Raw genomic sequence first — 21,502 nt, 5'->3', positions numbered from 1 at the left:
GCTGGTGGCTCCCCTGAGGTCTCAATATTGCACTGGCCTTCCAGCCACTGCCTTTTATATCCCCGCTTTCCCATGCTTATAAACACCAACAGTGGAGGCAAAAGGGGAACAATCGCTTTGTCATGAAAATGAGATCCAAAAATTGAGTCAGTGATTCTAGTGCTATTCAGTTTTTCCAGAAAAGCGAGGAAGGATTACGGCATAATGCCCGGGCATGGTTAAGCGTCCATTGACCCCACTTTTCTACTGGCTGGCTCCAGTGCCCACTGTGATACATGCCAGCTCCACCAGCTTGCCCCCACCTGGCGAGGACCTGCCAACTCAGGACTTATTTCTGCCTCTCAGATGGATCCAGATAGAGCCCTGTTTAGCGGTAGAACAAGTATTCAGGTAAGTAAAAGCCTTCCATTTAAAATCAACCTCTCAAAAGCAGAACTATTATCAAGATATATTAAAAGTAAAGGTACTCCTACAGAAAAGGGCCTCTTTTGTGAATCGTATATCATTTAATATTTACATATTTACAACCCCATTTCCGAAAAGGTTGGGAGGCTGTGTAAAATGTAAATAAAAACAGAATGCAATGATTTACAAATCACATAAACCCATTTTTAATTGCAAATAGACCAAAGACAACATATCAAATGTTAAAACTGAGAAATTGTATTGTTTGATGAAAAAATATGTGCTCATTTTGAATTTGATGGCAACAACACAAAGTTAGAGCAGGGTCAACAAAAGACTGGAAAAGTTGTGTAACGTCAAAAATGGTTGGATGATAGTAGGATGATTGATGGATGGATGTTACTAGGATGATAGTTGGATGATAGGATGATGGATGGGTGATCGATGGATGATCAATGGATGATGGATGGATAATAAGATGATGGCTAGATGATGGATGGATGGGTGATAGTAGGATGATGGATGGGTGATGGTTGGATGATAGTAGAATGATGGATGGGTGATGGTTGGATGATAAGATGATGGCTGGATGATGGTAGGATGATGGACGGGTGATGGTTGGATGATAGTGGGATGATGGATGGGTGATGGTTGGATGATAATAGGATGATGGATGGGTGATAGTTGGATGATCGATGGATGATAGGATGATTGATGGATGGATGATGGTTGGATGATGATGGATGGGTGATAGTAGAATGATGGATGGGTGATGGTTGGATGATAGTAGGATGATGGTTGGATGATAGTAGGATGATGGTTGGATGATAGGATGATCGATGGATGATGGTTGGTTGGATGATGGATGGGAGATGGTTGGATGGGAGATGGTTGGATGATAGTAGGATGATGGATGGATGATAGTAGGATGATGGATGGGAGATGGTTGGATGATGGTTGGATGATAGTAGGATGATGGATGGGAGATGGTTGGATGATGGATGGGAGATGGTTGGATGATAGTAGGATGATGGTTGGATGATGGATGGGAGATGGTTGGATGATAGTAGGATGATGATTGGATGATGGATGGGAGATGGTTGGATGATAGTAGGGTGATGGTTGGATGATAGTAGGATGATGGTTGGATGATAGTAGGATGATGGATGGGAGATGGTTGGATGATAGTAGGGTGATGGTTGGATGATGGTTGGATGATACCATGTCCAGAGGTAAAAGCAGTAGTAAATACTTGGTGAACAGTAAGAGGGAGGTGACCTGGATTTAGTGGGAACCTTTATTTATTTCACCTTTATTATTTTATATTATAACAATCATCTGTTTGTGCTCTTCATTGAGTGACTTTCCAGAAGTGCATGTGTTCAAACTAACAATGTTTTTGAAGTCAACAACAGCAGTCAGACATTTTACAGTGGAAATACGTTCATCTTGAAAATGAAGAGAACTTCTCCATATTTCCGAGCCCATATTCTTCTGTTCTCAGAGGTGCAGCAGTTCTGTTGTTTTAATGAGTCTAAATTTAGCAAACAGTGATGCATGTGTGCAAAGAAGAAGCCAAGCTAAGTACACTTGGAGGTATTAAATGCTAAAACTGGTTCTGGAGGCAAGGTAGATTTATGAAAAACAATCTTTGTACAGTCCTAATATATATATATATATATATATATATATATACACACATATATATATATACTCATACAGCAGAATTCATACAAAAATAAACATACATGTAAGATTTGTAGCAAAACCTGCAAACGCTTGTTAAATTCTGCTTCAGCTGAAACGTACTAATGAGACTAAGTTTCTTCTGTTCTATTGAATTAAAGGATAATAAAGAGCAGACAAACTGCTGCTGTACCTCCATGTTGGACTGACGGCCAACATGGAGGTACAGCTGTTAGCATGTGGACTTAGGGTGGTGCATTCACATTCCTACAATACATTATTTTAATAAACCTTTCTATTTCCCCCAAAAAGGAAAATGTGTGATTGCTATTATTTAATATTCTGAAAACAAAACATACAATGACCTGAGCTGGAAACCGTAGGTGCACTAACATGGCCTTTATACTCAGAGTGCTACGTTTATTTAGTGTCTACATTCTCCATCTTTTAATGGACATTAATTTCCCTTAGTAAAAATATAATTTACAGAAAATAACATGGCATTTACATATGTGGGATCAGTTTGAGGAGAAAGGCTATATGGAAAAAACTCCAGTATGGAGGTTCTCCAGGACTTTGACACTGTTGAGCTCAGTTCCCTAAATGTCTCCAAAACGACCCTGACTGGACCAAGCTCACACAGGAAGCCTCAATCAGTAACTATGGTTACAACCTCGCCCTTCGCCAGCAGTTACTGCTGCCAACCCAGTTCAGATGTTCTGTCTCCGTAAGATGACCCTCAGCAGTAAACCGAAGCTTTGTAATGTCCCTTTAAAGCCTGCGGTGACTCACACATGCTCCACCTGTTTCTTTCAACTCTGCTTGACACAGTGATGCTTGCGATGTTGTTTTACAACATGCCAACCCACTCCCCATTCAGCTCACACACGGGAAACACTTAGCTGCCTTTTCTGAAGAAGGAATTGTTCCGCTGGAAATACCTGTAAGTCGCTCTGAAAGCTGGATCAGCAGCTGCAGACGTGTCTGAGCAAGATGAGAACTTACAGGAGCTCCAAATGAGAGCGACACCACACGCAGCCTGTCAGCTGCCCAGCCAGCCAGAGGAGACCCCAATCAGATAATTCAGCAAGCCATCGGTGAACGTCCCACCCCCCGTCCAGGCCTCGTGTGTCTGCTGTCGTTATCTGGGGCGGTGTCTGAGAGCGCTCCATCAGAGTCCTTCAGAGAGGCGATCATCGGGGGGATCAGGCTGTCCAATTCCTGTCTGTTCCCCGTTCCCAAGAGCCACTCGTGGAACTTGGCCTCCACCAACTCCTGGAACTGCCTCTTCTGCTCCCTGCAGAGAAGACACGAGACGCCCGAACAGAACGAGCACAGAGGCAGGATGTGGGAGACATCAGTGTTAAAACACCCTAATATAGAAATCAATTAAAGGATTTGTCCCTGGTGAGACTGCGTCTCTGTGCTGTTGGGGTCCGGCAGGTTTTCTGGCCCCAATGACATCACTGAACTCGATAATATCTCCCCCGCATAGCAGCTAACTCCCATTCATATTGATTTTTGGAATGGCTTTTCCTTTACAGCTTTCCACTGATTAAAAGAGGTGTGAGGATGGTCTGATCTGGAACTCACTTGTTCAGCCGGGCCTCCATCACCGTCTTCTGCCAGTTCTGTATCCTCTTCTGCTTCTCATCAAGTGCAGCCTGGTACTGAGGAGGCAATCCGCCAGGCACCTCGCAGGTGTCCCCTTCCATCTGGAAAGGTACAACCAGCGCGTGGAACTCCGATGGCGGCAGCAGGCGGTAGCAGGCGGGGTCCGGGTTGGACGATGTGTTGAGCTGGGGGTTGCCGAGGCCCTCGGTCCCCAGAAGCAAGGGCCGATCCCAGGCGTTAGGGACTACGGCCAGCCCCACGCTGGCCATGTGATCTTCTAGGTAGGGGTAGAAAGTGTGGAAAGGACCCAGGGTTATGTCTGCGTTTCCAGGGAGTAGCAAAGGGCGGGTGGGCGTCAGGACGTGGATGGTGCAATGTGAGGAGGCTCCGACAGCAATCCTGCCGGCCACACACACCACCCGCACGTTCTGGCAGCTGTGGATGTGCACGCTGGTCTCAACCGGACCCAGAACCACGGTGCTGTCGCGGCACTTGTCCACACTGACCGATCTAAATGGACAACAACAACAACAACGTTACAAATGAACAGCGTCCCAAAAAGCCCGTTACATAACCTATCGTAATGGAAGCGAACCTGACCTTAGAGGGGAGAGAAGGTACATGAAGGCATCACAGCATCTGTGGATCTTGATGTTGGCCCCGGTCAGCTTGTCTGACGTCTTAGCGAGGGTTTGTTTGAATACTTGGGACATCAGGACCATCTTACTGCCAGGCGGAGCCATGTGGGTGTTCCTGGCTATCTTGGCTCTCTTCATAGCCCCTTCCACTAGAAGAACAGCAAACAACAAGCACACTGTCAAAGAAACAGTGACGGCAGTAAAAGAAGCTGGAACGATAGAAGATTTTAGAAAACCTTGTTGAGCCCAGGCCAGTTTCTTGCCCGAGCGGAGGCAGGCGGTTATTCCGAAGGGGTTGAGGGTGAGACTGTGCTGGAGGCAGGAGAGGAGCTTGTGCAGGGTGAAGGAGCGGCTCAGGGTGGAGTAGCCAGCTGGTGTTTGGAGCGGACCTTTGGTCAGCAGCCGATGGACAGGTTGAACAGCTCTTCCGTGGCTAACTGAGCCCTCCAGCAGCAGGTCCAGGCTGAGCACAGCCTCCACAGATATCTGGACAAACACAGCTTTGAAATGAATCTTGAACAAAGATCTTGGGATGCATTGTAGTCCAAATTTAAAAAAGAATAGATACCTACAGTAGCTATTCTGGAAGAAATGACTTTAAAGCAATACTTTGCTTTTATGGCAAAGGAGACTAAATATCAGTTTTCTTTACACTGGTTGTCTGTAGTATTAAATACCAGCATACATGTGTACGTTAAACCTGCAATAACTGACTTTGTTTTTCACCAAGGGACAGAAAACACATTTTGAACACAGTATATGGTACTTGTCATCTCATTATTATTACCTTATACGTTGACATGGCGAACTTAATTTGACCTCCAGCAGAGACGGAACAACCTGATCATTTATGTGAAGTTGTGATTCGCCCCCGGTGAAACAGAGTCCAACATTCACTCTCTTTCAGCTGTTTTTTGGGGTTTCTACCAGCTCTGGAGCTTCAGCTGAACCGTGTCTGTCTAAGCTGGTGCTGAGAAGGTAGCACAGTGTTTTCAGAACTTTTCTTCTTCATTAAAAACACCTGCCTGCTACGGTTTGAAACGACGTTATGAGAGAAGTGAGAGTGAACCCAAACAGTAAAGTTGTAACTGGGCAGCTAAATAATTGGCTGAAAGTCACTATCAAGCTGATGGGAGCTGCAAATGAACATAATAAATGTCTGTAGGTTCATCACTAGTCAACCCCTTTCATATTGTTCACATTGATGCTTTGTTACTGTACAAATTAAAATACAGGCTGTTTCTGTAACCTAAAGCAGGACGTCTGACGACGGTCCACAGACCTGGCAGTCTCTGAGGGCTTGTCCAGATTGTGACAGCTGGCCGGGCTCCACCAACAGCTCCAACATTTCTGCCAGATGGCTTTGCACAAATGACAGGTGGGCCTGATCATCCCAGTTCTGCACAACAGAAACAAAAACAAATATATAATGGCACATCTGAAAGGACTGAGAGAACAATTAAGGTTTGTGCTTTCAATTTTATAATATAATGCTTTGCCATGAGGCCGTAATCAGAATTACATAAAACTGCATAACCAAGCGGCAATCAGCAGTGACTGATTTGACGTTGGTTTGTGAACAGCCATTATGAAGTTCAGAATTTGTCCGGCGCCATCTTGCTAGTTCGGAGCAGGAAGTGACCATATTTGGACGAGCTGGGGGAGGAGCCAGCGGTGGATCTGACCGATCTGATCGGAAACCTGACGATACTACGTCCCGCCCACCGATAGCTGTAACCTGACTGCACCACAGGCCTGTCAATCAAACAGACACGCCCCCAAAAACAGGTCTTCTTGAATCTTCTTTTCTAATGAATGAGGGATTATTTTCAGATGGACCTCCAGAAAACTAAGAAGAAGGAGTGACTTTAGCTAACAACACCGAGATAACTGATGGACACATTTTATTCACTTTGGATTTGATGAGAGAAGTTGAATGGGAGTCTATGGAGCCGGAGGCTTTTTGGAGCCGACCTCTAGTGGCACTCGCTGGTATTGCAGCTGAAGACACTTCTGGATCAGAACCATTTTACAGACCTGAAGCTACGAACTCTTTTATATCCAGTCTGTAGTTTTATATCCAGTCTGTGTGGATAACACGCACTAATGTCATCAGTCTGTCAGTAGAACCAGACCTTGTTCTGGGAGCTGGTCTTGGCCTCTCGGTCTGACGGGGAGGCGGAGCGAATGCGATGACTGGGCCACTCTTCACCAATCAGAGACGTGCGCAGAGACACGCGGTTCAGCTGCTGGATGTAGAGGAAGAGGAGGAACTGCAACGTGTCCACAGACAACTGAAGCACAAAGGAGAAAAAGAAACGGGCAGCATAACAATGTGCAGCTCCTCTTCAGATCTGAGAGCAGGACGACATGAACCTTCTCCGGGGAAACAACACAACGATATAATGAGCACCACACCCAGGAAGACATGACAGAAAAGGTGCAGAGATGATGAGATAATATTACAATCTTTGGTAAATTGAGCTGTTTGCACACGTGATCTGGAATCTTAACTGTACTGTGACCTTTTTCTTTCACCTTGTTCCTTTGCTGGTCCAGCTCACTTTTGGAAGAACACTGGGAGAGACACTCGGCCCGCTCCAGTCTCTCCTCAGGAGAGAGGCCGACGAGGAGGTCGAAGGTCTCAAAGTAGAGCCACGCAAGGTCTTCAGGCAGCTGCAGCTTTCCACAGGCGATATGCCTCCACATGGGCCAGCTCAGTGTCGGGAAGCAGCCGTCACGCGTTCGCACATACGTGGCCATCTTGCGAAGATAGTGCAGGCTGAGCTTGGAGGAGGGAGCCACCTGCAAACGCATCAACTCGGGTTATTTTAAAAACATGTGCATCCACTGGACAATTTTATTATATTGAGCAGCCGGCATGTTCACCTGCAGGGCACCCAGTAAGAAGGGCTCCATGCGAGGCCATACGCTCACACTGTCGGCCTCCATGTCTGAAGACGAAGGACACACAACGATGTGCAGATCAGACACACGACACACAACAGAGACCATGCAGCAATGGCACGACACACTTTAGAAAAATAACTTGTCAGACGTAAGTTTAGAAATGATCCAAGTGTCTAAATACTGAACTGATCTCATTATAAAACATCGGGAGGTTTCTCAGGACTCCTGTTGTAGTCATGTGAGGCAACAGAACCTTTCAATGTCACAATAATTACACTGAACATAATGACACGTGTTGTACATGTTATTTGTCTGTTGTAGTCGTACACGGATGTGAAAGTGTTCCTGTGTGAGAGCTTTAATATAATTAAAGTAGAAATAACGTTGTGTCCTGAAGGTGAACCTTTTTAAATCACATGATAGTTCAGTTCCTATATTTGATTCTCTTGGTACAGGCTGACAGACTCAGTCCTCCCTGATCAGCTCAGTTATATAAACTGACCCACATATGATCCGATATAACATACCGCTGACTCATTCAGGAAACAACGCTGCTGCTTTAAAACGGCTTCATTTGTTCCTGTCGTCTGCAAAACGAAGTTGTAATCTGGTGTGATGAACAAATGTTGATGTGATCAACAAATCAACAACAAATGTTATGTGTTCAAATAGTTCCTGTGATGTTCCCATGACAACAGGCTGCTCGGGTCATCGACACCTGACATCACAATATCAAGTTTGACGAGCTAACCAGAGGCTCGAGGCTAAAGCTAAACCAGTCAGACCATAAATAATCAGGCACCAAACAGAAGGAGGAAGACGACTGTTTTCTGGAAGCTAACTTTAACCCGAGTCACAGCTAACTTAGCTACCGTTAGCTCGCGAGGCTCCAGCTCTTACTTTCGGGCTTTTGTCGTCGTCCAGGCAACGCGATGTCCCGGCTGGACGAGTGACCCGATGGACGACGTCCGGTCGTTGGTGCAGGCGCACATCTGCCGCCCTCCTTCCTATTTGCCGCCCTCCTTCCTATTTGCCGCCCTCCTTCCTATTTGCCGCCCTCCTTCCTCCTTCCTCTTCTCCACTCAGTGCTTGAATCGGCATGTGTCGCGCGCAGGCCGCGGGAGCGCGCTCCAGCCTTGCACGGTGTCATTTTAATGTGACGATGAAAACGTGCTACTTTTGAAGTAGTATGTATTTATATTTAATTTATAAATATATATATCTATATGTATAGATATATATATTTATTTATATGTAATTTCTTAATATTCCAAATCGAAACTGTCCAGTTTGAGGAACTGTTCTGAAACAGGACGCTGTTTCTTTAAAAGAGGGCGGAGTCGTGGACATCCGGAGGGGGCGGGGCTTCCTGTGACAGCAGGAAGAGGGTTTGTGACTGGCAGCGGGACACAAGCTCCAAACGCCGGCTCGTCTTTCGCTTCCTCCTTCGGTACCTGTGAGATCTATGGCCGCTAAAGGGATGAATCTCGGTCACCTGTGCTGCCTGCTGCTCTATGTGTCCACCGCGGTGCTTGCCGGGTAAGTCGGTGAACAGCACCGCAGCCGGTCCACATGTTCCTCTGTGATTGGTCCAGACCTGCTGTGTGTTGTGCTGTTATGTGGCTGAGTGTTTAGTGGACCTCCACCGTGGGCCGGTACCGGCCGTGTTTGATGACTAGCATCAGGGACCGCGGCGAGCTAAGAGGCGGACGGATCACATCGACCTCCTCTCTAAAAGTAGCACCTGTGTTCGTACCAATGTGTCTCCGGGTCGTCCGTAACGTGGCTCCCTCTGTCCTGCAGGCGGGACTTCTACAACATCTTGGGGGTGAGCAAGAGTGCATCGATCCGGGACATTAAGAAGGCCTACAGGAAGCTAGCTCTGCAGCTGCACCCCGACCGGAACCAGGACGACCCGAAAGCTCAGGACAAGTTCGCAGACTTGGGGGCAGCTTATGAGGTGGGTGAGCTGCTGTGAGTAATATCTGCAACTTACTGTGTATCAAAAGATGTCTGTGTGTGTACAACATGAGGATCTGTCGTAGTTTGTACGTGAAGACGAGAGAACAACGTGTTTCACCGCTGCTATCTGGTTGTTGTTGGAAACGCTGTGATCGCTGTGATTGGTCGACTGGACCGTGTGGCTGTATTTGATTGGCTGTTACGTAGCACAGCTGGCATTGTGAAAGTTCAGACGTGGATGAGTGTGAATGGATTCAGGTGTCAAACGGTCACGTGACTGATAAATGACAGCATGGCCCTCTAAATACTGATCTTGATCATCGAGTAGTTACACATGTTCAACAGTTCACAGCACATCAAGATGTCGCGATCACATTTTATTACCGGAAGTAAATGTGGAGGAAAACAAAGAGAAAATAAATAACAACGTCGTAAAACACACTTGTAATATGATATAATAAGAGAAGTTATTGACAATTAAAAAGATGTCTTTTGTGTAATAAAATGTTTCTATGTCTCTGACTTATGTTAAATAGGGGATGTGATATATGACCAACTACAGTGATTGTTGCTGTGATTTGAGCTAACACATTCACATCTGCAGGTGGATATACAATTCAGTAAACAGATAATTAGAACTGACAATTACTTCAATTCCTGATTAATCTGCATATTATTTTTCAAAACAAATAATTATTTATTTTGAAATGACAGTGAATAGCGAACCAATGTGACCAAACAGTTCCTGCTTACTACAGTTTACTGTCATGTGACAAAAGAGGCATCAGATTATTCTCTTTGCTAGAAAGACAAAGATTTGACATTTTTGCCCAAAAAAGACAGATATGATAAAATGACTTGCAGATAAAGTTTTGTGCTGATTGATTCTAAGGATCCTTTTCTTTTTAGACTGTGTAAAAGACGCGGTTACTAAGGTTGTGTTGATGAAATACGTAGTTGAACACTGTGTAGGACGTGTAAATGAAAACGCTGGAGAATCTGTTGTTTCTGTGACTGACCGGTTGTTTCTGGTCCTCTCAGGTCCTCTCAGATGAGGAGAAAAGGAAACAGTACGACGCATACGGAGAAGATGGACTTAAAGAAGGTCATCACAGCTCGCACAACGACATCTTCTCCAGGTTGGTTTCATGGTTATAAATCCGGACTGGACCTGAAGGCAGGCGGCTGCTTGACTATGCAGCTGAAACTGGCTGACGTAAGGTCAACTTAAAGGGCCAGTTCATCCAAAAGACCAAAAAAGTCTCACTTGATGCTGTTGTTTATCCATGCAGAGGATTTGTTCATATTTCATGTTTTTAAAGATCCATTTCTCATTACAAACAAATATAACAGCAATATTTTTGTCAAAAACCATCATGATAACACAGTTTTCCTGTAAACAGTTTACATCAGAGGTACTTTTGCCCAAATATATAACATGATAATTCAAATGAATGTCACAGTGACTCTATGGTTTCACTTCGTACAGTATATTTAGTGTATAAGCTGCTGTAAGATTGCTGCTCAACACTATTTTGTTGTAACTTGTTTACAATAATGAATTCTATCAGTCTGACACTGATTTAAATGTGATTTATCACTACTGTGTTGTTAAGGGGAAACGTTTGATCTCAATCTGGAGGAATTACACCAAAACTATGCAGATCAAGATGGATTTGATTTGTAAATTGGGTGAGCCGACCTTTTAAGGAAACATGAAATCTACACCATTCACATGTGATTGTGGAATATTTATTCCACAAAACACAGAGATTAAATGTACTAGTTTTCCACTGATAGAAACCAAGAGTCTCTGTAAATGCATGAAGAGATTGAAAGATGCTGAAGTGTGATCTTTCTTTAAATAAATGCCCACTGATGCTACTGTTCCTTTACTTCGCCCTCCTGCAGCTTCTTTGGCGACTTTGGCTTCATGTTTGGGGGCAACCGACAGCAGCAGGACAGGAACATCCCCCGAGGAAATGACATAATACTGGACCTGGAGGTCACGCTGGAAGAGGTGTACTCTGGCAACTTTGTGGAGGTGTGTGGAATGTTCTTGCTATCTCGTTTTACAGCCTGCATTTTATATCCACATTTCAAGTTTGTAACACAAACAGGAACTGGCTCCAACTGTGTGTTTGAATGGATGACTTTTGTTTAATCAAAGTCATCAAACTGCAAAGCTCTGTCATCTGATTTACTGCCAGGCAGTTCACTAGTTGTTATTCATCTTTTGTCTCACAGGTTGTACGTAACAAGCCTGTTGCCAAAGAAGCTCCTGGTAAGAGGAAGTGTAACTGCAGACAGGAGATGAGGACGACACAGCTCGGACCCGGACGCTTCCAGATGACTCAGGAGATGGTGTGCGACGAGTGTCCCAACGTGAAGTAAGTCCTGCTGTCAAAGCCATCATCATTAAACACATTCAATTTGAAATCAGATGATAAGCCAGGTTTGACGGTAGAGTTGATAATGAATGTAGGCGCTGGGCCTTCATGCGTCCACTTGGTAACTAGAGACCAGAGTCCAGCCAGGTCGTCATGCTGTTCAGTGTAATCGGGTCCTCGAGCTGCACATCTCAAGACAACAGCAGAAATGATAAATCTGAGCCGGCCAGGGGAATATCCATCCATCATCTTCCACTTATCCGGATCGTGTCGTGGTGGCAGCAGGTGAACCGGACATCCCTCTCCCTGCAACATCTTCCAGCTCATCCTGGGGGATCCCGAAGCCTTCCCAGGGTAGCCGGGAGATATAATCCTCCAGCGTGTTCTGGGTGTTCCCCGAGGTCTCCTGCCAGTTGGGCGTGTCCGGTAACCCTCCAGGGGGGAGGAGCGCAGGAGGATCCTGATCAGATGCTGAACCACCTCAGCTGACTCCTTTCTACGTGAAGGAGTATTGGCTTTACTCCGAGTTCCCTCCTAATGTCTGAGCTCCTCCCCCGATCTCTAAGGCTGAGTCCGACCTCCTACAGAGGAAACTCATTTCAGCCGCTTGTATCCGCGACTTCGTTCTTTCTGTGACGACCCAGAGAGCTGCTGCCCATCGGTGACAGACGGAGTGTAGATCCATCAGTAAACTGAGAGCTTCGCCTTCCGGCTCAGCTCCTCTTCCCCAACACAGTCCGGTGCAGCGCCTGTTGTACTGCTGAAGCTGCTCCGGTCCACCCTCCACCTTCCACCCTCCACCCTCCCCTTACTTATGAACAAGACCCAGAGATACTTAAACTCCTTCGCTTGAGGCAGGAACTCTGACCCGACATCAGCAGGGAACCTTGGCCTCAGATTTGGAGGTGCCAAACCTCGTCCCCGCCGCTTCACACTCGGCTGCAAACTGCCCCAGTGCATGATGGGAGTCTGAAGAGGCCAACAGGACTACATCATCTGCAAACAGCAGAGATGCGATCCGGAGACCCCTGAACCCAACGTTCTCCTGCCCCCGGCTGCACCTAGATATCCTGTCATGAAGGTCACAAACGGGATCGGTGACAAAGGCCTCCTTCTCCAGCTTGACAGCTCCCCTCCCCCCCGGTGTTCACCACCAGGTTCTCGGGTTGCCGCCACAGGCAGCGATGATGTTCTGACCACAACTCTTAGCGGCCACGTCCACAAGAGGCTTTGAACACGGTCCACTCGGACTCCATGTCCCCAACCTCCCTCGGGATGTGAGAAGTTCCTCTGGAGGTGAGAGTTGAAGACCTCCCGGACAGGTTCCTCCGCCAGACATTCCCAGTTTACCCTCACTACACGTTTGGGCTTGCCAGGTCTTTCCAGCCGACTCCCATCTGATCCAACTCACCACCAGGTGGTGATCAGCTGACAGCTCTGCTTCTCTCTTCACCCAAGTGTCCAAGACATCCGGCCGCAGATCAGATGATACGACTACAAAGTCGATCATTGATCTTCGGTCTGAGGTGTTCTGGTACCAGGTAGACTGATGAGCCACCTTATGCTCGAACATGGTGTTCGTTATGGCCAAACTGTGGCCAGGACAGAAGTCCAGTAACAAAACACCACTCGGGTTCAGATCGGGCATGCCGTTCCTCCCGATCACTCCCTGCCAGGTTTCTCCGTCGTTGCCCACATGAGTGTTGAAGTCCCCCAGGAGAACTATGGAGTCAGCAGGCGGCGCCCTTTCCAAGACTCCCCCCACCACCTCCAAGAAGGCCGGATACTCCGAACTGCCGTTTGGTGCATAAACACAAACAACAGTCAGAGTCTTCCTCCCTGCAACCCAGAGGCGCATGGAGGCGGAGCCTCTCGTTTTTCAGGGAGAACTCCAACACATCGGCGCTCCGCCGGGGGCCTCGTGAGTATCCCCAGTTCCAACCGGCGCCTCTCACCCTGGGCAACTCCAGAAAAGGAGTTCCAGGAGCTTGGTTCCAGAGCCGGTGCTGTGCGTGGAGGTGAGCCCAAGTATATCTAGCTGGTACCGCTCCACCTCCCGCTCCACCTCCTGCACCAGCTCCAGCTTTCCCCGCTAGCGAGGTAACGTTCCACGTCCCTAGAGCTAGTCTATGCTTCCGGTGATCGGTTCGCCCGGGCCCCCGGCCCGCCACCCGGTATGCATTGCACCCGACCCCGATGCTTGTCCCTGCAGGTGGTGGGTCCACAGGGTGACTGCTCCACGTTATTTCTTCGGGCAAAGACAGACAGACAGACAGACAGACAGATGGACAGATTTCGCTACAGCAGCATTATAGATACAGGTAAAGCATTAAAACAACAGAGTAAAAATATTAAATATAAAAATGCACAATATATCCAACAAAATAGAATAATATTAAAGTAATCTAACTATACAATAGTGCAATGATTTAAACAAACAAGAAAACAAACAACCAACAGTGTTATTATTGGGTGATTGATTTGACCAGAGGTGAGTTATTGTACAGTCTTATTGCAGTGGATAGGAATGATCGCCTGTATCTGGAACCATCTCCTGTATCAGGAACGATCTCCTGTATCTGGAACCATCTCCTGTATCTGGAACTATCTCCTGTATCTGGAACCATCTCCTGTCTCTGGAACCATCTCCTGTATCAGGAATGATCTCCTGTATCTGGAACCATCTCCTGTATTTGGAACTATCTCCTGTATCTGGAACCATCTCCTGTATCTGGAACCATCTCCTGTATCAGGAACGATCTCCTGTATCTGGAACGATCTCCTGTATCTGGAACCATCTCCTGTATTTGGAACCATCTCCTGTATCAGGAACCATCTCCTGTACCAGGAACGATCTCCTGTATCAGGAACCATCTCCTGTATCAGGAACCATCTCCTGTATCTGGAACCATCTCCTGTATCAGGAACCATCTCCTGTATCTGGAACCATCTCCTGTATCAGGAACCATCTCCTGTATCTGGAACCATCTCCTGTATCAGGAACCATCTCCTGTATCTGGAACCATCTCCTGTATCAGGAACCATCTCCTGTATCAGGAACCATCTCCTGTATCTGGAACCATCTCCTGTATCAGGAACCATCTCCTGTATCTGGAACCATCTCCTGTATCAGGAACCATCTCCTGTATCTGGAACCATCTCCTGTATCTGGAATGATCTCCTGTATCTGTCCTTGTGACAGCGGAGCTGGAGGAGTCTTTAGGAGAACGTCCTCCTCTGTCCCTGCAGCAGGTGGAGAGGGTGGTCAGGATTATCCAATATGGATAATAGTTTCCTCAGCGTCCTCCTCTCCACCACCTTTTCCAGACTGTCCAGTTTGTAGCCGATGATGCAGCCGGCCTTCTTAACCAGTTTGTTAAGTCTGTTGGTGTCTCCGGCTCCAATGCTGCTCCCCCAGCAGACCACAGTGAAGTACAAAGCACTGGCCACAACAGATGGTAGAACATCTCCAACATCTGGCTGCACACATTGAAGGATCGAAGTTTCCTCAAGAAAAAGAGTCGACTCATCCCCTTCTTGTAGACAGCATTGATGTTGGTCTTCCAGTTCAGTTTGTTGTCATGGAGACACCAGGTACTTGTACTCCTCCACCTCCTCTCCCAGAACTCCTACTCCTGAACTACTTCTTCAGGACCCCGTGGCTGATGCCATCAGGTCCTCAGGACAGATGAGGGTGGTGAACTAAACCTGTTGAAGAAACAGTTTAGTTCATTGTTCATCTCCAGGTTCCCCGTGGTTGTTCCTCTCCAGGTTCCCCCTGGTTGTTCCTCTCCAGGTTCCCCCTGGTTGTTCCTCTCCAGGTTCCCCCTGGTTGTTCCTCTCCAGGTTCCCCCTGGTTGTTCCTCTCCAGGTTCCCCCTGGTTGTCTCTCGCTCCCCTTGAACCCAGTAATCTCCTTCATACCGGTCCACACCTCCCTCACGTTGTTCTGCTGGAGTTTGGCCTCCAGCTTCCTCCTGTAGGAGTCCTTGCACTCCCTGAGCTTCTCCTTCAGGTGGCGCTGCACTCTCCTGAGCTCCTCCCTGTCCCCAGACCTGAAGGCTGCTTTCTTCTTATTAAGAAGAACTTTCAGGTCACTGGTGATCCACGGCTTGTTGTTGGGGAAGCAGTGTGCAGTCCGGGATGGTACGGTGGTGTGTTCACAGAATTTATTGTATTCTGTGACACAGTCTGTCCTGCTGTTGATGTCCTCCCCATGTGGTCCACACAGCACATCCCAGTCCGTGGACTCAAAGCAGTCCTGCAGGCGTCTTTAGCCTCCTGTGTCCACCTCCTCACAGTCCTGGTGGACACAGGCTGCCTCTGCACCAGAGGAACATACTTGGGTGTCAGCAGGACCAGGTTGTGATCCGACCTACCAAGGGGGGGAAGGGCAGTAGTACTGTATGCATCCATGACATTAGCATGGTCCTGACGTAGAGGTTTACGCAGCACGATCAGCTGATCACGAGAGTAAACAATGCCCCCAGTCCACTGTGCGTAGCTCTCCGTTACAAAGAGGGAAAGTAACAGAAAAGCCACCAGTAAAGTGGAAAAAAAGTTACGGTCCATTGTCTGAACGTCACTAAACAAGACGTGAAAGAAAAACAACTCGGAAGAGAGGAGAAAAAATACTTGAAACAAAATCACATCCGGGAGCTGCTGCAACAGGCTGCCACTAGCACACTGCCATCTTATCTTCGGGCCCCATGGGCGAAGGCCCGGCCACCAGACGCTGGCCAGCTCCTCCTGGGTCTGGCTCCGGGAGGGTGCCCCTGTTTCCCTGACCCGGGCGAGGTAACCTCAGACCGTGGGATGCTATTCATCAGCGGTCTTTGGATCTGGGAAATATAATCAGCAAAAATAAACTAAACTAATGCACTTCTATAGGACCTTTTAATAACTCCCCATATGATCACAAAGTCCATTCAGTACCTTTCTTAAACCGTTCACAACTCCATGAAGTTGGGTGTACCTAATAAACTGGCAACTGACGTGAGAGGTGTAATACAGTGGAGGGAAGCTCATCTTCTGTGTTCTTCACCTCAGACTGGTGAATGAGGAGAGGACGCTGGAGGTGGAGATCGAACAGGGAGTCAGAGATGAGATGGAGTACCCTTTCATCGGAGAAGGTACACGTTTGTTTCTGAAGCTCCATATGTGTTTGATTTCCCCCTTCTAACATTGTTCCTCTGTCCTCAGGGGAACCTCACATCGATGGCGAGCCGGGAGATCTACGGTTCCGTATCAAAGTGTTGAAGTACGAAGCTTTATGTCCTGTGTGTCAACAGTTTACGCTGCTGAGTGTTTAGTTAGTGACACGGTGAGGACTTATGGGGATGCTTTTCTTTTTCAGACATCCTGTGTTTGAACGCAGAGGAGACGACCTGTACACCAACGTCACCATCTCCCTGGTGGAGGCGCTGGTTGGATTTGAGATGGACATTGTACATTTGGACGGACACAAGGTTTCCGAGCAAAATCTGTTCTTTTTTTAACAGAACTGACCTAAAATGGGTCATTTTTTTTTAACACTAAGACTATTTAAAGTTGATTAAAGAAGAGAGGTTTACGTGACTGAATGTTAAACTGAACGGTTGCTTCTGTGCGACAGGTCCACATAGTGAGAGACAAGATCACTAAGCCCGGCGCTCGAATGTGGAAGAAAGGCGAGGGCCTGCCCAACTTTGACAACATCAATATCCGAGGTTCCCTCATCATCACATTCGATGTAGAGTTTCCTCAGACACAGCTGGACGAGCAGCAGAAAGATGGTGAGAAGAGACGGCACTTTAGATCACTAAGATATCTGTATAGTGAGGTCCTGTGTTTACGTACACATTTTGAATGTGAATAAATATTTAGTTATTCATAAAGCAGAATAGAGAAATCTGCCGCTGTACTTTCGAATGGCATCGGCCTATTTTGAATCAAATTTGACAAACTATTTATTGTTTTAGAGCACAAAATGTTCCCATCCAAACGCAGTCAACCCTTTTAGGATAATTCACCACAGCAACAATAGTTCTTTACTCTGTAAAAACAAAAACAAAACAGAAGTCTGTCAATTTGAATCCGTCGACTATAAAGATGGACGTCTGCCTAAAATACCCAGAAATGAGGGCTGTCATCTCACACTGGTGACGACCTTTGCAACCAGTTTGCGCAGAAGTCGCTGGGGGGAGAAGACGTGGTATCATTGTCCGGAGCTCACTATCGCACAGCCCTGGTCCAAATGACATCACCAGCGCGAGATGGCAGACGTCGCCCACAGGTTTCCCGAAGAGCCGTTGTGAAGCTCGGTGCCGTCATCATAATGTGTGTCTGACTCCGCTATAAGTGGTGTGTGGGCGGAGCTGAGGCGGACGAATAAGACCCGCTTACTGAAACCTGCAAGCAGCACCCACCTGTCACCCACAGCAGCCACGCCCATAATCATTAACTATTACCATTAATCCATAATACAATTTAAACGGGTGACTTCCATAAAGGTTCATCTCCCATCCAGCTGAAATGATGAATGATGAATCAGCTACGGAGACTGAAAGCGTGTTTTTGTAGATGTTTATTCCTGCTGTAAAGTTTGGGCATTTTAACACCAGGGTGGGTCTGTGGGGATTGACTCGCCAGCCTCAAGTGGCCATTCAAGGAAGTGCAGTTTTTGGCACTTGGCTTTTGCTTCATTTTTTAGCCCTTGTTACCACTTGTTAAATACTGAATAATTAATTAATAAGATGAGTGATTTGTGAATGAATAATGACAAAATACTATACATGCTAAATTGTAAAATACTCCATGGTTAGAAAAGGTGTGGTCCCACGTCAAAGTTAGCACGTTCTCATCAATTATTTCCCCATGTCATAACTTTATTATTATATGTGGGATGAATGCTTTCAGTTCCGTCATTCATCTGATATTTGATGAAACAGGATTTTGTAACTAAACTTGTGGCTTTGTTGTTGCAGGTATTCGGAGTCTCCTGAAGCAGACCTCTGTACAGAAGGTTTACAATGGACTCCAAGGATACTAATGCAAAGGAGCACAGCCTGGACTGATTTATGTCTCGCACGCACACACACACACACACACACACACACACACACACACACACACACACACACACACACACACACACACACACACACACACACACACACACACACACACACACACAGGTTCAATCAGCAGGAGCGTGCTCCATGATTCTGGCCAGGGTGTATTTATTTTTTTCCAGATCGTTCTCAGGATGGCTCGAATCCAATTAGTTTTTACTTTTTAATGTTCTCCATCTTGTCAACTGCAAACATTTTATTTTATGTGTGTAAATGAAAATGATGCCATGTCTGAAGTCTTTAGTGTTTTGTCTCTTACATGATAACGATTAGGCCTTTTTTCAAATGAAATTCACTGATTTCCATCGCAGTGACGTGCTCAGATCAAACAATCACGGTCTGCTGTTGTCGGTCTCTGGACGCTCTGATCAGCCCGTTACACCTGCTGGCGGATGAGCGACTGACAAACCGGACATCTGAAGAAAACTACATCAAGACCAGACTTCCTCCTGTTTTATGAATGTAACAGCGTCACCTGTTCAGTGATGAAACTGTTTTTCTCTGGTCAGATTCCTGGTCAATACTACTTTGTAAATAGGGAAGAACAAAGCTCCTTTGTTTGTTGTGTTTTAGTTTTCCTAATTTATCTCGGCTCTTGTTGGCATTTCTCAACCCACAAGGTCACTGTGATAAGAGTTGACCTCTGACATTAAACAGTGAAGGACTTTTTTCTTTTTGATTTCAGAGGAATGATGGTTTGCACGTCCTCCAGCACCACTATAGAAAATGTTTGTTTCACTCACCTCTGCCACTCTAACTCACACAGGGACTCAAAGGGATGTCACACCATGAAGACTCAACCTCCCGGTTGGACGCAGCTGCCCGCTTTGGCTTATTTTGTGGTTTTAGGATTTTCCTTGACCGCAGTGCTGCCTCCCAATTTTCTGAGTGTTTTGGCCTTAAATGTGAATTATTTGGCCGTTTTTACATGTTCTAGGAGATAATGTACTTTTGACTGACAATATAAATAAAGATTTGTACAAATTCTGATGAGATGTCATATCCCAAATTCACCAGTAGATGACATCATAGTCTAGTTAATGCCCATTTGTAAGTAACCCCACACTGCTGGGGCTGAAGGACAGAAACCTTATTACATGTTTGCATTAAAAAAAGCAGATAGAAGACCACCACAGGTATGTCAGCTGTTTCTTGCAGGGTGTTCTGGATAGGTTTGGTTTCTTGTTTTTACAATGACAGATCATTTCTCATGGAGAATCTTTCCAATTGGTTGGTTTTGGTTTGTTGCTGACATGTTGAGGCGATTTGCCAATTATGGGATTTACAAAGACCATGGATTCATGACAGCTTATTATTTCAATTATATAATTATGAATCAACAGAATTATGTTTCATGAATATACGGATGATGTTTATGTGTCTGAGACCACTGAAAATGTGCCATTTTGATGTAAACCTAGAAATAATCAGAGACGGCCTTATTTACTGATGAACAGGGATTAGTGTCAGTAACAGAAGGAGCCAGGAGAAGCAGCAGTGTTCTTCAGAGACATGATGAAGAGCCCAGACACACCTCCAAGCTCTGAACCACTTCAGCTACTTGAAGACTAAAGAAGACCGAGGAGTTGTGGCTGTCGTGGACTTCCCTCCACACTCAGCTTACCTTCATCCTCCGTCAAACCTTCCTGATATTACAAGGAGCTCTTTTGAACATGACCGATCATGATGGGATATCAGGTTTCAACAAAGTTGTGGAGTCCATGCAGTTTGAGTGTCATTAAAACAAAAGGGGTATTTTCTGATATTTTGACTGCACTATATGTCCTTTGTCCAGCAAGCAATGAATGCAGTGTTCGAGGAGATCTGGGAAATTACTTGACAAGTAAATGTTCAATCACGCTGGAGACCTGCATGGATGTGTGGGAGCTTTTTCACGATTATAATGACCAATTTGATGTTCAGATCTCAAGAGTGAAAACATTTTTGGAAAGTTAATATTTAGGCTATCAAGGGGCTGTCACCAAGTTTAGTTACTTTACTTTTTTGGCCACACAGGAACAACACATTTGAAACCCAAAACTGACGTACAGTAGGCCTACAAGTTAGCTGCCCATCAGCAGCCACCGAACACTTAGGGATTTGAAGCCATTTCTCATGGTTTTGGTTAAAATAAGTAATTTTACAAAAGTAACATGACCACGTAGGCTAATAGTTAACGTGTTCTGCAAGGTGAATATGTTATGGTTTGTGAGTGACTTACTGGCTTTACTTAAAAGAAAACCACGTTGCTTTCTCACAGACTTCAACCCTGGTTTCTTGCTTGGTTTGATCCACCCCCCAACCCCTCCATCCCCCCCCCTACCCACCTCTCAGAGACTGTCTCCACCCGGCGTTACCCATCCTGCCTCATACGTCTCGGTGTGGCCGGCTTTAAGCCGTCTGGTCCCACGGGACATTTCATGCGTCTCCAAATGCGTCTCGTGATCAGGTCTCACTTCTCTGCTCTGTATGCAAATGAATACATTCTACACCACCAAGCTTACAAGTAAATAAGCACAAGAACATGAACAGATAGAGAAGTTGAGAAGCCACATTTTAATGAGCCGTCTGTTAAAAAGTACGAAATATTTCACGTTTTTAAATGTCTGGACTCTTTCAGTTTATAAACCTAATTCTCAGCCTGAAACGGAAGAACCTGCTCGTCTCCACTGCTGCGGATCAATAAACCGCATGAAGGCGAAGTTTGCAGTAAATCTCTCCTGCTTTCTGCACAGTTCAGATACTCTGGGCATTATCACGCAGGAGATTGAATAAAGAAAAGCAGG

General features: G+C 46.1%; 2 protein-coding genes across 2 annotated transcripts; one reads left to right on the top strand and one right to left on the bottom strand.

Annotated features, from left to right (window-relative positions):
• Positions 1 to 1,684: 1,684 nt before the first annotated feature.
• tbccd1 (TBCC domain containing 1) lies at positions 1,685 to 8,342 on the bottom strand. Its single transcript, XM_069723449.1, has 9 exons — positions 8,154 to 8,342; positions 7,233 to 7,297; positions 6,882 to 7,148; positions 6,479 to 6,637; positions 5,626 to 5,742; positions 4,580 to 4,829; positions 4,306 to 4,492; positions 3,685 to 4,215; positions 1,685 to 3,388 (listed from the first exon to the last, which is right to left on the bottom strand). Exons 2-9 carry the CDS (start codon positions 7,293 to 7,295, stop codon positions 3,175 to 3,177), a joined length of 1,788 nt encoding a protein of 595 aa, XP_069579550.1. The 5' UTR covers positions 7,296 to 7,297; positions 8,154 to 8,342; the 3' UTR covers positions 1,685 to 3,174.
• A 280-nt stretch (positions 8,343 to 8,622) lies between these two features.
• On the top strand, positions 8,623 to 19,706 carry dnajb11 (DnaJ heat shock protein family (Hsp40) member B11). The gene is made up of 10 exons (XM_069723450.1): positions 8,623 to 8,792; positions 9,057 to 9,213; positions 10,257 to 10,354; positions 11,127 to 11,259; positions 11,463 to 11,605; positions 16,654 to 16,736; positions 16,807 to 16,864; positions 16,961 to 17,072; positions 17,219 to 17,378; positions 18,570 to 19,706. The coding sequence occupies exons 1-10, from the start codon at positions 8,719 to 8,721 to the stop codon at positions 18,632 to 18,634; spliced, it is 1,083 nt and encodes a 360-aa protein (XP_069579551.1). The 5' UTR covers positions 8,623 to 8,718; the 3' UTR covers positions 18,635 to 19,706.
• The last annotated feature ends 1,796 nt before the right edge of the window (positions 19,707 to 21,502 follow it).

This window comes from Brachyistius frenatus, unplaced genomic scaffold (genome assembly GCF_029030835.1).
Source record: "Brachyistius frenatus isolate BFR_SWC_R1_liver_20210118 unplaced genomic scaffold, ASM2903083v1 Contig_328, whole genome shotgun sequence".
NCBI classification, from domain to species: domain Eukaryota; kingdom Metazoa; phylum Chordata; class Actinopteri; family Embiotocidae; genus Brachyistius; species Brachyistius frenatus.
The sequence above is the reverse complement of the archived record's forward strand: the minus strand, read 5'-3'. Positions and strand labels throughout refer to the sequence as shown.